This window comes from Herpailurus yagouaroundi, unplaced genomic scaffold (genome assembly GCF_014898765.1).
Source record: "Herpailurus yagouaroundi ecotype Mexico unplaced genomic scaffold, PumYag 100, whole genome shotgun sequence".
In the NCBI taxonomy this organism is placed as follows: Eukaryota; Metazoa; Chordata; class Mammalia; order Carnivora; family Felidae; genus Herpailurus; species Herpailurus yagouaroundi.
Window position 1 is genome coordinate 7,076,651 of NW_024412391.1, and position 20,485 is coordinate 7,097,135.

At 47.5% G+C, this 20,485-nt stretch overlaps 1 protein-coding gene across 3 annotated transcripts in view; it reads right to left on the reverse strand.

Annotated features, from left to right (window-relative positions):
• TMEM178B (transmembrane protein 178B) overlaps positions 1 to 16,755 on the reverse strand; it is a 362,353-nt gene extending 345,598 nt beyond the window's left edge. For 2 of the 3 annotated variants that reach the window (XM_040471775.1, XM_040471776.1), the window contains exon 1: positions 14,679 to 16,755. In XM_040471775.1, coding sequence (XP_040327709.1) covers positions 14,679 to 15,060 — 382 coding nt within the window. In that variant the 5' untranslated portion in view covers positions 15,061 to 16,755. The remainder of the gene's footprint in view (positions 1 to 14,678) is intronic. The other variant, XM_040471774.1, reaches the window with a different exon arrangement.
• Between the last annotated feature and the right edge of the window lie 3,730 nt (positions 16,756 to 20,485).

The following is a 20,485-nucleotide window of genomic DNA, read 5'->3' on the forward strand; positions in this document are numbered from 1 at the left end:
AAAAAAAAAAAAAAAAGAAAATACAAACCGGGGCGCCTGGGTGGTGCAGTCGGTTAAGCGTCCGACTTCAGCCAGGTCACGATCTCGCGGTCCGGGAGTTCGAGCCCCGCGTCGGGCTCTGGGCTGACGGCTCAGAGCCTGGAGCCTGTTTCGGATTCTGTGTCTCCCTCTCTCTCTGCCCCTCCCCCGTTCATGCTCTGTCTCTCTCTGTCCCAAAAATAAATAAACGTTCAAAAAAAAAAGAAAAAAAAAAAAGAAAATACAAACCTTCACCAAGGAAATAAATTGAAGTTTATCATATGCATTACAGAACAATTCACAGCAGGCTTCCTTTTAATAGTGAGTCTCCCTAGTCCAATGAAATTATGGCTCTTTGTTAAATAAGATTTCCAGATCGACTGCATTAACTGAGATAAACCTTCATTCATTCAACAAGTAGGTATTAAATACCTATTATGGCCCATGCATTACGCAAAATGCTGCGGATAAAAAGATGAATACAAAATAGTGCAAAAACAGTCTCAAAAAGGATGGAAACATATGGGGAAATAAAATGTCACTGGTGGTAGGAAGCAAGCGTTTGGTGTGTGACAGGGTGAGAACACCAAGCAAGAGGACAGGAGAGGGCCTTAAGCTGATTGCTAAAAGGCAGACTTGGGGGGTGGGGTGAGCAGGGACAGGGACTTCCAGGCCAAGGAAAAAGCTTCATAAGCAAAAGTTCCCAAGGCAGAAAACAGTTCAACTTGTTCAGGGGCAGGGGAGTCCATCAGGGCTGGACGAGAGCGTGCTGGATGCAGAAAGGCACGCCAAAGGACCAGATGCCCAGGTGGGGGTGGGGAGGTATGTTGCCAGACCTGGGGGGCCCATGGGCCAAGGTGAAGATTACAGATCTTATCCTGACTGATACGCTGTGAGGAGCCACTGAGTTGAGCAAGTGATAACATGATTAGATTTCCATTTAGGAAAAATCACTCTGATTAGAAAGCAGTGAGGACAGATGAGCTAGAGAGCAGGAAGCCAGAGGGCACTGCAAGAGCACAGGGAACGGGCACCTAACCACAGCAGCAATGCTGGAACAGGATGGGGGGACAAGCACGAACATATCAGCAGAAGCGACTTGTTCACTGCGTGGATGAGTAGGGCAGGAGACAAGAGAGCCCTAAGGATGATCCTTAAGTTTCTGGTTCAGGCAACTAGAGAGGTGGGATATCAAGATGGAGGAAAATGGTGGGACGCCTGGGTGGCGCAGTCGGTTAAGCGTCCGACTTCAGCCAGGTCACGATCTCGCGGTCCGTGAGTTCGAGCCCCGCGTCGGGCTCTGGGCTGATGGCTCAGAGCCTGGAGCCTGTTTCCAATTCTGTGTCTCCCTCTCTCTCTGCCCCTCCCCCGTTCATGCTCTGTCTCTCTCTGTCCCAAAAATAAATAAAAAAAACATTGAAAATAAATTAATTAATTAATTAAAAAAAAAAAAGATGGAGGAAAATGGGAGAGAAAGGACTTCGGGGCGCGGGAAGAGAAAACAGGTTCTTCGGGACCCATGGGATATCCAAGCGGAGATATCCCACAGGATATCCCACAGGAGCTCTTCGGATGTTAGGTCTGAGTGACAGATTCCCAGTGCGACAAGTCATGAGCTACAAGGGCTGCAAAGAGCCAGAGGCGTGAAAGAGAATACTCCAGGAGAATGGAATGTTGGAGAACCCCACACAGGCTGAGAAAGAAGAGCCAGCAAAGAGGCAATAAGAACAGAGGTCGAGGGGCACCTGGCTGGCTCAACGGGAAGAGCGTGCAACTCTTGATCTCCAAGTTGTGCGTTCAAGCCCCATGTCAGGTGTAGAGATTACAAAAAACTAAATAAATAAAATTTAAAAAAAAAAGAAGAAGAAGAAGAAGAAGAACAGGGGTAGAAGCCGATCCAAGAGGGAATGTTGGTTGCCTCCAAAGCCAGAAGAGATGAAGTGTTGAAAAAGAAGGAGCGGTCCCAGCCGCCGGGGACTGGAAAAGAAACCTAGCGGCAGGGACCCAAAAGTGCCCTGAAGACGCATGAGGAAGAGAGGCAGGCCAGGCCAGGAGAGGGGCCACGCCTGAAAAAAACTAGGGCTGAGCAAGACTACCTCCGGTTTCCTTTGTGCGAACACACGTAGCGAGCGAGGAGAGACAGGGAAAGGTGAGGCCAGCTTTTCCCAGAGAGAGAGGTCATTCACCTGAGGAAGTATGGGCACTGCCACCTGTGGATACACATCCCGGATACGGCAGCTCCTGGGCATCTCGTCAACCCTGTGGCTACCAAAACATAGGCACGGCAGTCACTCTGCTTCAATACCCCTGAAGCCTCACAAGACACTCATGATTTCCTAGGGACTTCGGGCCCAGCTTTGGTGTTTCGGGCCCAGTGTAATCAGGTGAATATGGAGCCCCCGCTATCGTTGTGATAGGTCTTTTCTGCTCCAGCTGTAGTTTGTCTGAACACAGTGGACACGAATCATTGTCATAACAGAGGGACCCTTGGCTACAGTCACCCTCATAATTTTAGGGATGAAGAAGCTAAACCGTGTCATCAGTAACATAAAGTTTTACCGACTAACATTCTCTATTTGGTTTCCAGAGTGATAAGAAAACTTCTGAGGGGGCGCCTGGGTGGCTCAGTCAGCTAAGCGACCAACTTCGGCTCAGGTCGCGATCTCGGGGTCTTTGAGCCTTCCCAGAGGTAGGCACTCAGCCTCTGGCTCATCCCACACTCCCTGTCTCGGTGCCTTCTTTATTCACAGTTCTGTGTCTGATCAAGTTAATTGGAGGATTCGTTTCAGTTTACCTTTCTGACCCTTAAAACTCTTGGTTTTCCTCCACAAGCTGCAGGAAAGTTACAAAGGGGGGAGTGACTTGTACATTACTCTTTGTCTCAGAAACAAATCTTTTTTTAAAACTTTTATCTTGAGAGAGAGAGAGAGAGAGAGAGAGAGAGAGAGAGCCTAAGGCGGGGGAGGGGAGGGGCAGAAGGAGAGAGAATCTTAAGCAGGATCCACACTCAGCACAGAGCCATTGCAAGGCTGGATCCCACAATCAAGAGTCTGACACGTAACCGACAGAGCCACCCAGATGTCCCAGAAACAAATCATTTTAAAGCCTCAATTTCCTCTTCTCACACCACATCAAGAGTGAGTAAAACATAATTTTATTTGTTCTCAGCCCTTCCCATGAGCTACTTTCAGTGAAAACTGTTGGTTAGGAGTTACCTGATTCTCCTCTAAATGCTGCTGCTACTAGTCACAAAAGTCAGTCACAGATCACCTCAGAAACAAAGTTTTCCATTAATTTTCCTTAAAGAACCTGCCTCCTAAACACTGAACAACACAGTTAAAATAAAATAAAATGTTAACTTTATTGTCAGGATCATAGAAACTTTCCAAATAGCCTGCTTGTGTGCATTCCCCATTTGCCTCAGTTTAAGAAATAAAATAGCAGACATGATTTTAAAGCAACTTCCCAATTCCATTTGTTTTTCTGTCTTAAGAAAGGTAATCAGGGGATGGGGCACGAGGGTGGCTCAGTCGGTTGAGCAACTGACTTTGGTTCAGGTCATGATCTCATAGCTCATGAGTTTGAGCCCCGCGTCAGGCTCTGTGCTGACAGCTCAGAGCCTGGAGCCTGCTTTGGATTCTGTGTGTGTGTCTCTCTCTCCCCCTAACCCACTTGCATTCTGTCTCTGTCTCTCTCGAAAATAAATAAACATTAAAAAAATTTTTAAATAAAGGTTATCAGGGGCACCTGGGTGGTTCAGTCGGTTAAGCATCCAACTCGATTTCAGCTCAGGTCATGATCTCAGGTTTGTGAGTTCCAGCCCCCCGTTGGGCTCTGTGCAACACAGTGTGGAGCCTGCTTGGGATTCTCTCTCTCTCCTTCTGTCTCTGCCCCTCCCCTGCTCACACTCAGTCTCTCCATCTCTCTCTCTCTCTCTCTCAAAAATAAATAAATAAACATTTAAAAAAAAGAATGGTAAACATCATCTTTCATTTTGGGTTTATCAGTCCCATGCATACTTGCAAATACAACACAAATTATGTCTTCCATAAACAATACCTAATGTTATTTGATCTGTGTCTAACTTCATATAAATGGCAACATACTCCACATTTCATTCTGTATCCTGCTTTTTTCACTCAAATTTTATGTTTACTCACTTGGAAATATATAAATGTACATTTATTTTAAATATATGGCAATAGTTTCCATTGTATGACCCTATACCGTACCTCATCATCTGTTCTCCTATTCATGGGGACGTAAGTTTCTCTGTCTTGCTTATTTCTGTTGCTGTTCCAAGCGGTGGCGCCATACATTCTTGGACATGTGTCCATACGTGTGAATATAGCAGGAGCACAAGTATACGTGTCTTCAGCCTCCGGAGATAGATTACAGCTGCACTCCAGTGTGGTGTCAGCACACACACAGCAGCATAAGAGCGCAGAGCTTCCTTAGGGTAAAAACAACCCCATCCCATCCAGCTCTGTGAAACACTCCAGGGCTTTGGGGAATAGGAGTGGTGTTTGCCTAAATAGAACCGCTGTTATAAAGATTAAGAGAAATTCAGGCCAAAATTGAAAGGGAGACGCTCTAGAGCAAATAAAGTGTCCAACGGAGTGAGGTTCAGAATATAGAACAGCAGGGCATTTTAAAACGCAGGAAATGATATAAATTTATGAAGATGACCTAATATAAAGTAAATTGCCTTTTCTTGGCAAAATACTCCGACGCCAAAAAAAAAAAAAATCAACTGAAATAATTCAGATACTGCAGTCTCCCATAAAACAGTAAATCTGTCAAACTTCCTTGAACGCCAATAGCAGCTTCCACTCAGCATAAACATCACCTGTAGACAATTCCTGGTGACTCCTGGAGCAGGCCTTAAAACGCCATCTCTGTGTATACAAATTTATAAAAAATAAACTTTTTTCATCTTTGAATCACCTGTTCGTTGCCTGACTTAAATTTATACGTGCTGTTATTAAACACCGCTGAATAGGGGCGCCTGGGTGGCTCAGTCGGTTAAGCGTCCGACTTCAGCTCAGGTCACGATCTCGCGGTCCGTGAGTTCAAGCCCCACGTCGGGCTCTGGGCTGATGGCTCAGGCCTGGAGCCTGCTTCCGATTCTGTGTCTCCCTCTCTCTCTGCCCCTCCCCCGTTCATGCTCTCTCTCTCTCTCTCTCTCTCTTTCTCTGTCTCAAAAATAAATAAACGTTAAAAAAAAATGTTTTTAATAAAAAATAAAAAAAATAAACACTGCTGAATAAATCACCTCTGGTATGATTTATAAAATCTGGTAGCAATGGCTGCCTCTTGGGAGAAGGGCTGGGGGGTCTGAGGGACAAGGGTAGGTGGAAGGCAGACTAGACAAGTCTTGTCAAAATTGTCAAGACTTGTCAAGACTTGTCAAAATTAATTAGTAATTTTTTTTTTAATTTTTTTTCAACATTTATTTATTTTTGGGACAGAGAGAGACAGAGCATGAACGGGGGAGGGGCAGAGAGAGAGGGAGACACAGAATGTGAAACAGGCTCCAGGCTCTGAGCCATCAGCCCAGAGCCCGACGCGGGGCTCGAACTCACGGACCGCGAGATTGTGACCTGGCTGAAGTCGGACGCTTAACCGACTGCGCCACCCAGGCGCCCAATTAGTAATTTTTAAATTACTAACAAGGCTAAGACTTCACCTTATCCGTCCACAAATAATGACTCTAAGAACATTCCTTCATCTGCAAAGCCTCCCTTACCTGCTCCGAAATCCAAGTACCACTCAGGCCCCTGACATGTAAATAAATCTCTTCTAGAAGCAACCTTAGGGCTTATATTTATTAGTCTCCTTGCACACTTCCTCCTTTTGTTTGTTCTTTGAGGACAGGAACCATGGATTTCTCTCAGGATCCTCCAAGTCATGTGCCTGACATAGTTGGAGCTCAAAAGACTAAACACAGTAAGAGCTCTTCATTTTACAATAATTTTTAAATGACCCAAGAGATGTATTTGTTACTTTTATTCGTTTTATATCTTGATGCTCTTTAAAAGTATTGTTTTTACTTTTTTTAAGTTTTATTTATTTTTGAGAGAGAGAGAGAGAGAGAGAGAGAGAGAGAAAGAGCGCACAAAATCAGGGGAGGGGCAGAGAGAGAGAGAGGGAGACACAGAATCCCAAGCAGGCCCCAGGCTCCGAGCTGTCAGCACAGAGCCCGATGCAGGGCTTGAACTCACAGACTGCGAGATCATGACCTGAGCCAAAGTGGGATGCTTAACCGACTGAGCCACCTAGCCACCCCCTAAAAGTATTGTTTTTAAAAAGCAAGCCAAAAAAGATATGATTCTCAAAACTGTTTAGAATATATATATTTTACACTGATATATGTATATATATGTATACACACGATATATATATATGTACACGTGTATGTATGATACACGTGTGTGTATCATATATATATGATTCTCAAAACTGTTTAAATGTAAGACCTATGTGGGCAGGCATGTTGTCTGTTTTATTAACTTCTGCATCCTAAGCATTCCAGTGCCTAGCACATGTAGGTGCTCAATCAGTGTGTTGAAAGAATGAAGATCTTTGGCTATAAAGCATCCTACACACTGACCAGTAATACAGCTCCTTTCTCTATTAAGTTTTACCATTTCTTTTCATTAATTAATTTATGTATTTTAATTACGGTAAAACATACGCAGCACAAAACTGATCATCTTAGCCAGTTTTAAGTGTATGCAGTTCGGTGGCCTTGAGTGTATTCACGTTGTTGGGCAGCCATCCCCACATTTCTCCACGAACTGTCTCAATGTTTAACTCCAATCTGCAACAAGACATTTCAAATCATTCCAAAGAGAAGCAGCGAAGTTGTGTTACATGATTGTGTGCGGGTATGAAATTAGCTGCTTTGTTTCTCACCTCTTCCTTCCACACTTTTAGCACCCTGGGATGCTCCCTTCAGAAGTGGGCTCTTTTAGGACACCTGGGTGGCTCAGTTGCTTAAGCGACCAACTCCTGGTTTCAGCTCAGGTGATGATCTCACTCTTTCATGAGTTCAAACGCCCCCCCCCCAACTCCCTGTCCTGTGGGGCTCCGTACTGACAGGGTGGAGTCTGCTTGGGACTCCCTCTCTCTCTCTCTCTCTCTCTCTCTCTCTCTCTCTCTCTCTGTCCCTCCTCCACTTGCACCGTCTCTGTTTCTCTCAAAATAAATACATTAAAAAAAAAAAGAAGTGGCCCCTCTCTCTCTCCTTTCTCCCCTCCTTTCCCTTCTCTCCGGGTTCACCTTTTCTCAACCATCTATTATCTACACTCTATCACCTAAATTTAACTTTCTCATCAAACGTTAGAGTGTGACGGGGCGCCTGGGTGGCGCAGTCGGTTAAGCGTCCGACTTCAGCCAGGTCACAATCTCGCGGTCCGTGAGTTCGAGCCCCGTGTCAGGCTCTGGGCTGATGGCTCAGAGCCTGGAACCTGTTTCCGATTCTGTGTCTTCCTCTCTCTCTGCCCATCCCGCGTTCGTGCTCTGTCTCCCAAAAATAAATAAACGTTGAAAAAAAAAATTTTTTTTATAAAAAAAAAAAAAACGTTAGAGTGTGAAAGGTCTTGAAGTTTATATAATCCAAACTCACTATTTTACATTTGACAAAACAATGTCCTTTGGGAAAAAAAAGTATGCATTTTCTCAGAAACAGCAGATGTCCAATCCAGATGTTCAAATCAATTTTCTGTCCACTCATCCCCCAGGTCACCCGCTCCCTCCTCTTTCTGCGTATTGTTTGGAGTACATAGTTGTAAAAGTATCTGCATCTGAATACATATTTGTGACTTCACTCTCCTTCATTCCTAGATGTTTATGTGCCTGCACGTGAAGGGTCAGACTAGCCCACAGTGTGTTCAGAATTCTGCCTGAAGGCCTAGGACCACCTAGTAACAGCAGAGAAGGAAAAAATATTTGTAACCGACAACCCCAAGTGGAATATACAGAATCGATCTTGTAATTGATCCTTACCAACCCTACAGTACAAGAAGAAATACGCTGACCTTCTGGAAAAGAAACATGGCTCTTGGCTTTGTTGACTCAATAAAAAGAACTCACTCCCCTGACCCGGGTCTCCTGACCAGTTGACTCCTGATCTGGTTGACACAGATGTGGTCTTCTGAGGAAGAGCCTGATCCAGCCACACATGACAATGAGTTTGGGAAACCGTGAGCTAGAGTGTAAGTTCCCTCAGGTCAGGCACCATGTGATGCCTCCTCGTTTTGCCCCCCAGCACCTAGCGGAGCGCTTGGTACACAGCAGGTGTGCAAAACACATCACACCGACCCTCTCTTTCTTCCCATCTGTGCACCTGCCAACTGAGTCACAGGGCTCCTAAATGTTACCTCTCACTGGTTCATTGTATTTCAGAGTGAAGAGGGAGGATGATGTGACCGCACTCACTTGTGCATTTGGCCACACACAAAATGTGTATGCATGGGGCACACACTATATATAAAGGCCGTGGGTGTTTATATGTGATTCCTTGTGAGCAGGTAAAGCCTCCCTATATCTCAAAACCAAAACTAATGGAACTGTTAATTTTTCACTTACTTGCCCAGCTTCCCCTTTATGCTTCCTTTTCTTTTTAAGTTTGTTTATTTATTTTGAGAGAGAGAGAGAGAGAGAGAGAGAGAGAGAGAATCCCAAACAGGCTCACTGTGAGCACAGAGCCTGATGCAAGGCTTGAACCCACGAACGGTGATATCATGACCTGAGCCAAAACCAAGAGTCAGATGCTTAACCGACTGAGCCACCCAGGCGCCCCTTCTTCTTTATGTTTCCTAAAAGCAAAGACACTTCATGCTCTTCACTACTTCACATTATATTATATACTGATTAGTTCATTAGGGATCATTTTTATTCTAAGTGGCAGGTTTTTAAGGTAGTACCTTTTTTTTTTTTTTTTTTTTTTTTTTTTGTAGGAAGCTCTCTACCCAACATGGGGCTTGAACTCACAACCCTGAGGTTAAGAGTTGCACACTCTGCTGAGACAGCCAGGCGCCCCTTGTTTTTATTCCACATGTGTTTATTTATTGTCTGTCTCTCCCCACTGGAATGTAAGCTTATCCATGATACCCAGCCCCTAGGCCCTCAGTTAATATTTGCGGAATGAATGAGGGTGGCCATAACCTCAGCATCCACCACAGTGAGCAAAATAAATACTTGAAAATCATGTATCCGGCACCTGGGTGGCTCAGTCGGTTAAACGTCTGACTTCCACTCAGGTCATGAACTCACAGCTCATGGGTTCGAGCCCCACCTCAGTCTCTGTGCTGACATCTCAGAGCCTGGAGCCTCCTTCTGATTATGTGTCTCCCTCTCCTGCTCGCAGTCTCTCTCTCAAAAAATAAATAAACATAATTTTTTTTTTCTTAAATCACGTTCCAAAGTGTGGAAGGGCTTCTGTCAGTGGGTTTCAAAGCAAAGTGTGTGAACTACTTTAACATGACCTTCCCCTACAGGCCTAAGCGGGAGTTCTCAAGCAGGTCTCCCCTTGGTGACATTCTACAATTGCTTCTCATTTCTTTCCAGTTTGAGGAATCAATACCCCAGCCTCTTCTCCACTCTACACCCCCCACCCAGCAGACCCTATGGTGACAAGAGAGGGCAGTGCATGAGTCACCAAACCTGGAGCCAGAATTCGAATCTTGGCACCTTCGCTTCCTTACCGTGAGACTTGGCAAGTTAATGGACATTTATATGCCTCAGTTTCCTCAACTGTAGCGCAGGGATGAAAAAAATAATAATGCCCACCTCGGGCGTTATTGTGAAGAATAAATTAGCGAATATATGGAAAACTCTTAGAGGAGGACCTGGCATCATGTTTGACAATTATTATTATTAACCCTTTCCATCCAGACAACAAGGCAAGTTTCTCTGAATGGAGTGGAGAGAGGGCAAGGAGAGAATAGAGAAGCCTGTGAGAATTCTGATGGAATTTTAATGGAATCTTAAAGATGGGAAGTTAATAAAATATAGACTTGGTATAATTGACCATGAACTCAAACCTTCTGCCCAAAACATTCAAGTAGCAAAGTTTCTTCAAGTGTAGAATAATATGCTTAAATTTGAGGTCAAGTTATCATGTTTAATTAATTTAATTCCTCATCTGAAACCAAGTACGTGCTTGCTCTTTTGAGGCTCTGGGTTCCATGCAGCTCTGTCCAATGGAGCCTTCTGGGATGACAGGAATGTTCTCTAACCTGCACTGTCCAATATGACAGCCACGAGCCACACACGGCTCTTGAGCACTTGAATGTGGCCAACGTGACTAAGGAAATGAATTTTTAATTTCATTTTATATTGGTTATTTTAAATTTAAGGAGCCACTTGTGGTTAGCAGCTACCCTACTGGGCGTTACAGCTACCAGGGACGTGAGTATACAAGCTCCTTGACTTGCCTCTTCCCGGCTCTCCAGCTCCACTCCCTACCCCTCTCACTCACTCCAGCAATCACCACTCACGAGGCCAAGCTGCTGTTTCACAGCTCCGTGGCTATGCAGATGGCTCTCTTGGCCTGACATGCCCTTCCTCACCATCCACCTCCAAGTTCATGAAAATTGTGCTCGATTTCATTTCCTCCAGGCAACTTTCCCCACCCCACCCCTCCCCGCTTACCCCCCTCCCCCTGCCCCACTGCCAACACCATCCATCACTGTCTGCTCGGTGCTTCTCCGCATCTGTAGCTGCTGCTGTGTCGTTGTCATTTATCCCCTGTGACGCTAACAGACTATGGGAATTTTGAGGCCCAGGTATTATCCATCACTTCATTCCAGGGATGTGTGTCCATCACACAATACATGTGCAGTAAATATTTGCTGAGCACATTATTAATTTGTGAATGTGTGCAGTGTTTTGTTCAAATAAGCCTCAATACAGAGACAACCAGTCTATGATTATATAGATCACATTCTACTAGAAGGCCTATTTTCAAATAATAAAAAAAGTTCTCAGAGTCTCAGGTGAAGGTCTACTTATTTTAAGCCATATCAATATAACACGCCAGTAGAAATCAAAGAATGTAAATGTTCCCTGGAACAAAATCCTACCTGTAGCTATTCCTCCTAAGGGTCTGGAAGTCTCTTGGATTTCAGAAACTGATCCTGTCATTGATCTGTCCCCCGTGCTTGCAGTGACTTACTAGGGAGACGTTGACATGGTTGAAAAGCAAGACAAGAGGACTTGATTATGGTCACAGTCGTATGGGGATTCAAGGGTGATCTATCCTTGCTGCACCCTCTACCCAATCCCACCTCCAAGAAGGAAATCATTAAAATCTCATCTAATGTGAAAAATAATGATTGTGGGTGATAAATGTCTGTTCAGTGACATCGGCTATCCAAAAAAAGTACTGTTCCCCTTATTCCGTAGCAAAACTTTTTTGCTCAAAAAAACCTTCCCTGTTAAATTATTCAGCATCTGTTGCAATATTAACCTACCCTGAGAGCCGTGCTGGCTCATTTTTTTTTCATCACAATTTTCTGACTAATCCTTTATTTGGATTCCCACACAAGTGTTCCTACAATTAGAATAAGCTCTTGATGGATACGTTTCTGTGAACCTAATTTGTATGAGATATTTCCCAAGTACCAAGCATCTGGTGAATGTATTTTACAAATTCTATCTTTCCTGCCCTTCAGGAACTTAACAGTTCAATAAGACAAACGAATAAATATACCGTGACCAAAAATGCATATTTGTTATTGGTACACACATGGCAACAGGGCATCGAAGAAATGGATTTCAGAAAGAACATGAATCTAAAAGGACTTTATCTTCGAATCAGATATAGATTTGACTTTTGTTTTCTTATTAATTATGTGGTTTGGTTGTGTTTTAAAATGCACAGACGGCAACTTTCTAATGTAATGAACATTGATTTAACAAATGATTGAGTTACGTGGAGCTGTATGATCATTTAGATAAATCTCTAATTTTCCCCTAATATTGACAGATTTTACACAGTCTTTTTCTCTGGTGTCCCTTCCCCCTTGCCCAACACATATCTCCCAGCATTTTAATCTGAGATGTTCCCCCAAAAGACAAAGGCCTACCATATCTTTTGAGGCTGCTAATGAATACTGTGAGATAAATATCTTTCCCTAAGATGCCTGCCCTAAATTTAAATAGAGGAAAATCAATTTCTGGGTGCTTTTTTTTTTTTACTTCCTTCTAAAATCTGCCGATCTAGAAAGAACACGGATTAAGTCTAGAAATTATGTTCTGTGTTATTGGAGTTGCTTGTGAATTCACACATTCCAAAATGTGTCTATTGTTGCTTAGAAAAGGAAGATCTAGCTCTCAAATATTATGCTTCGAGGTTAAAAATGAAGATAGTGACCTTAAGTCTCTCAAGATTTGTAAGGCTGGCATGCCATCTATCTCAATAATACCTAACAAGAATGTCAAATGGACAGAAACGGCCATGGTAAGCGGGTGCTTGCAGCTGACAGTGATTGCTGTATTTTGGGTGATGGGGAACAGCATCTCCATTAGTCCAAGTGAAATACAATGCCTGCCAACTCTAGGTATCAGTGTATTCAATCCCCCTGCTGTGCCGTGTCCATTTTCTGTTGCTGCAATTAAAAATCAGTCGATACAAAGTCAAAATGTTGTACACTCTTCCCCTATCCCTTTCCCTGTCACTGTGTTTCCAGCTTCACCGGAAGAACATGTCACTATGGTAACCAATCTCTCTGGTGCACAGACCAAGTTAACCTTTCTAGCTGGATTGCCAGGCAAAGCAACATGGAATCAAAGCCCTCTATAGAACCACCAGAAGATACGGACTCCATCCCCCTTTCTCTAAGTGGCGTTAACCAATACCAGACAGAAAGATACCCATCTTGTTGCAAGAGACATTTAAGAAAGGAAATTCAAGAATGTCCTTCAGCAAGCCCTACTACTGCTTATCAGGCATTATTATTAACATGAATTCTCCCTCCCGTTTCAGCCAACTTCCTACCGTCTCAATTTTGATGAAAGTGGAAAACAACGAACGAAATAACACTTCACGAATCTGAGAACCTGCAAACTGTTACGAAGTCACCCATTGTCAAAAACGAGTCTGGTTTCTCTTGTTTTCCTACTTTTAAATCCAAGCCAAGTTACTCTCTTCTGGAATTCTCTAATATTCTGTACATCTTTACAAAGTTGTAGAGCTCCGAATGGGTCCTCCTGCTTCATATAGGAGACTAACCACGAAGCAGTTGTGATGTTTGTAATATTAAGACACTAATAACTGGATCGGCTAAAATCCCTAGTCATTCTACAGAAACTACAAAATAAACATTCAGATGGATTCTCTTTCTGGACTTTTCTAAATCTGACTTGCCACCTAGATCATACCCACTGCTTGTCATTCTTCAACAATTGGCTTTTTTCAAATTCCCACTTTTTTCTGACCAATTTCAATATTTTTATAAATCAAAGAACATCAGCTCTCACAAATAATATTTTAAAACGGAAGCAAACCTGTGTTATAATATTAAGAGACACAAAGAACTGTTTTCTATCTTTGACTCAAAGACTTTGCAGGTAACAACATCATTTTCACCTTGGCATCAGCATTTAATAGTTGAAGAGAATGAAACACAGCAAGGGGGAAAAAAAAAGAACAACACTCATAAAATCACACCACATCTTCCAGAATGCAACTACCATAGGAGAGAATGTATTCTCTTCTTCAGAGCAGTATTAATGATACATCCAAACAACAGTTCAGTGGACTAATAGAACAGGGTGGTCCCCAAAGTATAAATCACACAAGATTTACAAATGGCATGAGATGAACAGACTTTTAAAAATGTATGTGATCATACGAAAGAAAGTATGAAAGAAATTTTTATCATTAGTAAATATGGTCTGTTTTATGTTTTGGAGTACTTTAGGTATTTTTGATATAAATCTTCTGAAAATGGTAATTTTTTTTCTCTAAAGTGAGGAACTACTTTTTATGTGTTTATTAGGCCCTGTTAAAATTCAAAGCACACAAGTCACTTTTGTCAACCTTTTCCCCAAAAGGAGAAACCAAGAATCTGGTCAACAGGCCTGGAGCTACAATGGGGCAGGGGCTGTGATTTACCCATGTTTATATGACCAATGCCTGCACCACGCCGGGTATAGACTAGCACTTAGCAAACGTTTGTGGCGTGAATATGGCCTTCTCAGTGAGATGTTTCTCCTGAATCGGTTCAACATCTAAAACAAAGATTAAAACTAGGAGGCTGTCTGCCGGACACATCATTCTCAAAGGGGCTTCCTCTGCAAAGAACACAACGCGACGGATTCCCTCCCTTTTCAGAGACTGATGAAGCATTATCCTGGATAAAAACCCTGGACCACGATATTCCACGGGAATCCCATCACACAAACGCAAGACAAGAGGCCGGGCAGAGAGAGGTAAGCCTCCATTACCGGCTATCGGGAGGCAAGTTCTGGCCGCTCCAAAGCTCAGCAGGGCCTGGACAACCTGACCTCCCGTTCGCAGGAGGCCGGAGAGACCGTGGCCAGACGAAGGGAGCAGAGGGCTGCCCGGCGAAGGGAGGAGAGGGCTGCCGGGCCTAGAGGCGCCGGGATCTCCGCAGCGCCACGCCTCACGCCTCGCGCCTCGCGCTTACCTTTCCGAATGAGGGCTGCGATCTCGGGGTCGAAGCCCTGCCGGTGGCATTTCCTCCAGAGGCCCATGTTGGTGGAGTTGTACTGCCGGCTGCACTCGTCAACCGGGCTCATGGCGAAGAGCTGCCGGCGATTCCGGGCCCGGAGGAGTTTGCCCTCCCAGCGGTCCAGGCGGGAGCGGCTCGCCCGGAGCGGCAAGTTGTTGTTGTTGTTGTAAATGAAGCCGGGGTCGACCCGGCGGGTGTTGAAGGCCTTGCACCTGTCCCTGTGCTTCCTGGCGTCCGTCTCGTACCAGTGGTCCGAGCAGATGGCCACGGCCAGCATGCCGAGGGCGCAGAGCGCTAGCGAGAGGCCCGTATAGAGCAGTAACCTTCCGGCAGCCATGCCTCCGCTTGGCGGCTACACCATGGGCATGATCCGCCGCAGCCTCGCCTTCCCTCCGCGCGCCCGGAACAAAGCGGCGGGCGGGCGGCCGAGCCAAGGGGGAGGGGGGGACCGGAGGGGGACTCGCGCGGCGGCGCCCCCTCGCCCCCGCCTGCCGGTGCGCGGCCCAGGGACTGCGGGGATGGGGGCGGACAGCCTAAAAAGTTCTGATCCGGGGAGGCTCCGGCTGGCTTCTGGGCATCCTCCGGGGGGGCAGGTGCAGCCTCCGGCGGCGGCGAGCGGACAAGACCGCCTCCCGCCCCCTCCCTGCCCAGCAGGAAGCTACTGCCCCGAACCGGCCGCGTCGGCACACAGCCGGACTTCAGGCGCCGCTGCCCTCGGGCCAGAAACTAAACACCCAGTGCCCTCGGCTGCAGTGAGACTGTTGGGCTTTCTTTGTGCAGGGTGGCGACGGGACCCACTCGCCTGGCCTTTTCTTGGGGTGAGGGGGTGGGGGCTATCACGAGTTGCTGCGCGACGACAGAATGAACTCCAGCACCCGCGACGAGACCGGCCAACGAAGGAAAACCTCCAGATGCCGGGGCCGGCTGCCCTGAGTCCCGCCTGGGTCTCCCACTCAGCAACTGTCCCCCTTCCGATCTGCAAACCAAGCAATGTTCTTCCTCTCTGGGTCGGCTCTTTGGAAAAGCTCCGTCCTCTGGTCACCAGTAGGTCCTTTGCTGTCTGGCCAGCGCGCTGTGCTCAGAGGCGGGCTTCCCGTGGGCGCACGGTCGCGGCCAACCTTCCCGCGCGAGCTCCCGGGTGTTCTGCTTCTGGCCTCGCCATTCAGGAGGCCCCTCGGGCCGACGGCGCGGTCACCCGGACGGCGTAACCAGACGAGCCTCGGCCCGCGGTTAGGGGTGAATGGGCGGCAGCCGGCGGGCTCGAGAGACAGGATGCGCCGAGGAGGATGCACCCGGCAGGGCGCACGGCGCGGCGCGCGCGGAGCTCGGCGCGCGGTGCCTTCAACACCATGGACAGGTCGCGCGGTCCGGGCTCACCACCAGCCCCGCAGCCAGCCCCGGGGGCGTCATGCCGGTCTCCCCAGCGCAGTCTCCTTCCTGAGTATCCACCCGAGAGGTTCCAGACCCGCCTCTCCCGCGATGCCTCTGCCTCACTTCATCTGGCTCCCAACTAGCCCCAGGAACCTGCTGCTCAGGTGCAAAGAAAATGCTGCAGGCACCGAAGAAAACAGCGGTCCCGGCCCTTCAAAACAATCCGCCCCCTTCTCCCGCCACAGCCCGGCGCTGGAGCTGTCTGCTCTGCCCAACTGGGGTCAGCCGCTCTCAGACTGCACCATTTTCTTCGCAGCCCACCCAGGAGCCGAGGCGCCGGCTCACTTGGCGGCGCGAGGAGAATCGCGTCCGGGCCTCGGCGTCCCGCGATCAGGCTCCCAGCGCGCGGCGGCCGCCGAGGTGAATGGGGCGAGGGTGGGGGAGGGAGGCTGGGGCGCTGGGCTTCCCCTCCCTGCCTCCTCCTCTAGCCGCGGCGGCTCCGGGGCCTCGCGGGCTCGGCGGGTGGTGGGGAGCCAGAGCCCAGGCTGCGCCCGGGGTGCTCGGGAAATCGCATCGCCCGGGTGCGGGCGCCGGAGGAAGCCGCTGCCGCGCTCGCTCGCTCGGGCGCCGGGCGCTGCAGCTTTGGCTAAAACCCACAGACGAGAACACGGAGCGCGCAGCCAAAAGCTAGTGATGTCATCCGTGCAACGTGAGCCTCATCTCTTATTTTTCTAGCATCCTTAAAGATAAACTGCACCATTTCCCAGGCACGAGATGTCTAAGCCTGAGTCTCTGACCAGGCAAGTCAATGGTGTCTGGATAGGTATGTGCCCAACCATATCCATATTTATGCACATATACATACATGTGGCATGTAGCATGTTTCCGTGCATTATTATAAATTTAGGGATGTTGCCCCCTTCTCCTGTTTATCTCTTTTTGGTGGTGGAAAATTCCCTCACATCGACCCCAGTTCTTTAAAGACTGCTTATTGCGGAGTCGGCGTTCAGAGGGGCTGAGGAAGTTCCTGCGTCCCCAGTTTTGTCGCTGGAATCTAGGATCACATTAGATCTTTGTTTTCCCCAGAAAGCCACAGGCGCTACCTTGCTAGCTCCAGCAGTTTACCCCCCCCCCCCCCCGGGGCCGGGCGCGTCGCTGGGGTTGCCACGGCCAACCCGAGTCTAGCCCCACGCCAGCGCCAGACCCCCCCCCCGACACACACCCACCTCCACCTGCCACCACCTCCCTCCCCAGCAGGAAAGAAAAAAAGGAAACTGATCCTTTCAAGACCAGAGGAAGAGAATTTTAATGGGTGTTGGGGGGGGGGGCGGTGATTAATAGATATTTTGAAAACGCCGGGGGGCTCGCGCTTTGAGGAGGGGAGGTGGGGTTAAATGAAACCTCGGTGCGGGCCTGTCCTCATCTGGGTGGCTGCTGGATTTAGGCTTAGCGGGGGCGCTGGGAAGCAGTGCGGGACCCCAGACCGTGGGCGGGTGGGCCCCAAGGGAGCCCCAGTTCATCCCAGAAACGCCCGCCACCCCCACCGCCCGGCTCACGTGAGACCGCGCCGCAAAGGCTGGTAGCCTCCCTCCCAGGTTGAAAGCCTGGTTTTTTTCTTTACAATGCTCGCCCCTCATTTTCACCCTTACTCCAAAGCGGGGGGCCCGCACCGCGGGGTAAAGAGCTGCCCTGCGGGGGGAAAAAGTGTCCGGCACCCTGCTTTGCACAACGCGGCCTGCGAGCCTGAAAGAGCGCACCTCCACCATATTCTTTTTGTCTTTTTTCATCCTCCCTGCAGTTTGAAAATCGGGAACGAGGCGTTTCAGTGCCATCTAGTGGGGGAGGGGCGTGCCTCGCCTTCGGTCCCTGGATGCGGCAATGGGTTTTGCTGAAAGGGACAGCAGAGCCTGAGGATGTCCGCCGGGTTCTAGGGGGCCCGGCTGGCCGAGGGGCTATCAGGCACATGCCGTGGGCCGCCTCCCGGTCCCCTGGGTTCCCTAGGACAGTGAGGCGGAGCCCAGCGACTTGGCCACAATGTGGTCTCACCTTTCCTGTCTACCCTCACCTGTTCCCTCTCCCCCAGCCATGAAAATCTGGAAACAAGCGCAAACGCTTTGCACACTTTCAGACTTGCAGTCTGAAATTCCCGGAGCTACTTTATTCTGGAAAGCCCAGAGCACTTCCAGCCTAACAGGATGTCTGTGTCTGACCACAGGGAGGAGGCAGAAAGGTGAAATGATACCTACAAGGTCACTCAGCAAGTAGGGGCACATCCACACTAGAGCCTCGCTCTCCTGATTACCAGCTCTCCCCTCCCCCGAGAACCACTTCCAAGAACCACTTCCAAGGGGGCCCTGGAGCCCCCTGGAAACCCAGGAGGTTACCCATCTGGCAATGAAGGTACCTGTTCCTTTTATCTGCATCTGTCCTCCTTCTTCCATTATTCCGTCCCTTTCTTGTTCTTCCTTTTGCAACTTTTCTCCAGGCCTGTGCCTTAGGCCTGCTTCCACTGATGTGCCTTGTCCCTTCTCCCATGGCCCTCCTGGGCCACCCTGTGATTAGGGCCCTGCTGTGGGAAGGGCCCTAAATGGAACATTGTCCTCCTCTTTTCCCAACATCATTAAAATTCTGTCTTGAAAACTTTGGCCTTGGTGACATCCCCACAGCCTTTTAAAGATGTTGTTTTCAGGCCTCCTTTGAAATGTGGTTTTCCTGGACAGCACTACTCCATTTGGGGTAGAGCCTGGTCTTTGGTGCTAAAAGGAGGGAGGATTCCTCCTCCAGACTATATAACCACTTGACCTTCTTTTCTTAATTGAGTGATCTATGTTTCTTCCCTCTGCCTTCTTCCAGTTCCTTCCACCCTGTTAGCTGTGGCATCACTGTTTCCAACCTAGTCCTTCCGATTTGAACCTACACTGTCCTAGGATCAGAGAATCCCAAAATTGGAAGGGACTTTAGAGTTTACCACACAAAAATGCATGAATCTCTCCTAGAACGTTTCCCAAAAAAGTAATTGGCCAGCTTCTGCTTGCATACTTGCAGTGATAGGGAAATCACTCTCTTGGCAAGTACCCTGTTCCACTCTCAGATGGTATAAATGATTAGACAGTCCTTCCTTATACTGAGTCTCATCCTAGATCCCTGTAATCCTACCCATTGGCCTTTGAGAAGCCCACAGATACCTGATTCCTCTCCCATTTAATGGTCCTTCTCATACTTGACCTTGGCCATCATGTTCTCCCTAAGCCTTCTTCCCTCCAGACTAAATACCCCCTTGATTTTTTTTTTTTTTCTCCTTGAGCTTGCTGCTCCAGGCTTTCTGATGCTTCCTGATTATTAGTGCTTCTTGTATCCAGCAGGGCTCCTTGGTCTAACCGTGAAGTCAACCGATAAAGAAAACACATGGTCAGTCATGTTTCCACATGACCCATATAAAGTTCTAATAATCCTCACTTTCTCTTCCAGGACTCTTCTACAATTCATCCTTTCTGAATGCTATTCTAGGATCTTGCCCCAAAATAACATTAAAATCATTGGTTTGCAGTTTGTGAAATCCACATTGTTGAAATTTGGAATTTCATTTGCTCACACACAACCTCCCCCCTTTCGCTAACCAGCGTTCACATTCTCCAAGCTTTCTCTAAGGTCAACAACAGAGATACAGAGATATCACTAAAAGTTCTCTTGGGGCGCCTGGGTGGCTCAGTCGGTTAAGCGTCTGACTTCAGCTCAGGTCACGATCTCACGGTCCGTGAGTTCGAGCCCCACGTCGGGCTCTGGGCTGATGGCTCAGAGCCTGGAGACTGCTTCAGATTCTGTGTCTCCCTCTCTCTCTGCCCCTCCCCCGTTCATGCTGTCTCTGTCTCTCAAAAATGAATAAACGTTAAAAAAATTTTTTAAGAAAATTTACAGAAGCAAAATTCAAATGGAATATTAACATACAAAAAAAAAAACATTCAACCCCTCTACTAATCAGAGAATACAGTTTTTTTAAGTGCTTCTTTTTTACCCATCCATTGGAAAAAGTGTTTATGTGTCTGTTAATGTCAAGTGTTGGCCAGGGCATAAGGAAACAAGCTCTCGTGCTCTGCTGGTGGGAGCATAAACCGATACCGCCACTCAGGAGGGCAATTTGGAGTAGCTGTGAAGACGAGAGATGTTTGTTTCGCTCCAGCAGCTCTACTTGTAGGTATCTAGCCTGTAGAAACATTGGCACATGGGGCAAAGAGCAGTTTTGGTATGCTGCCCATATCCTAGGGCTTCTATGACAAAGCACCGCAAATCAGGTATCCTAAAATGTCCGAAATTTATTGTCACGCATTTCTAGAGACTGGGAGTACAACATCAAGGTGTTGTCAGGACCATGCTCCCTTTGAAACCTGGAGGAG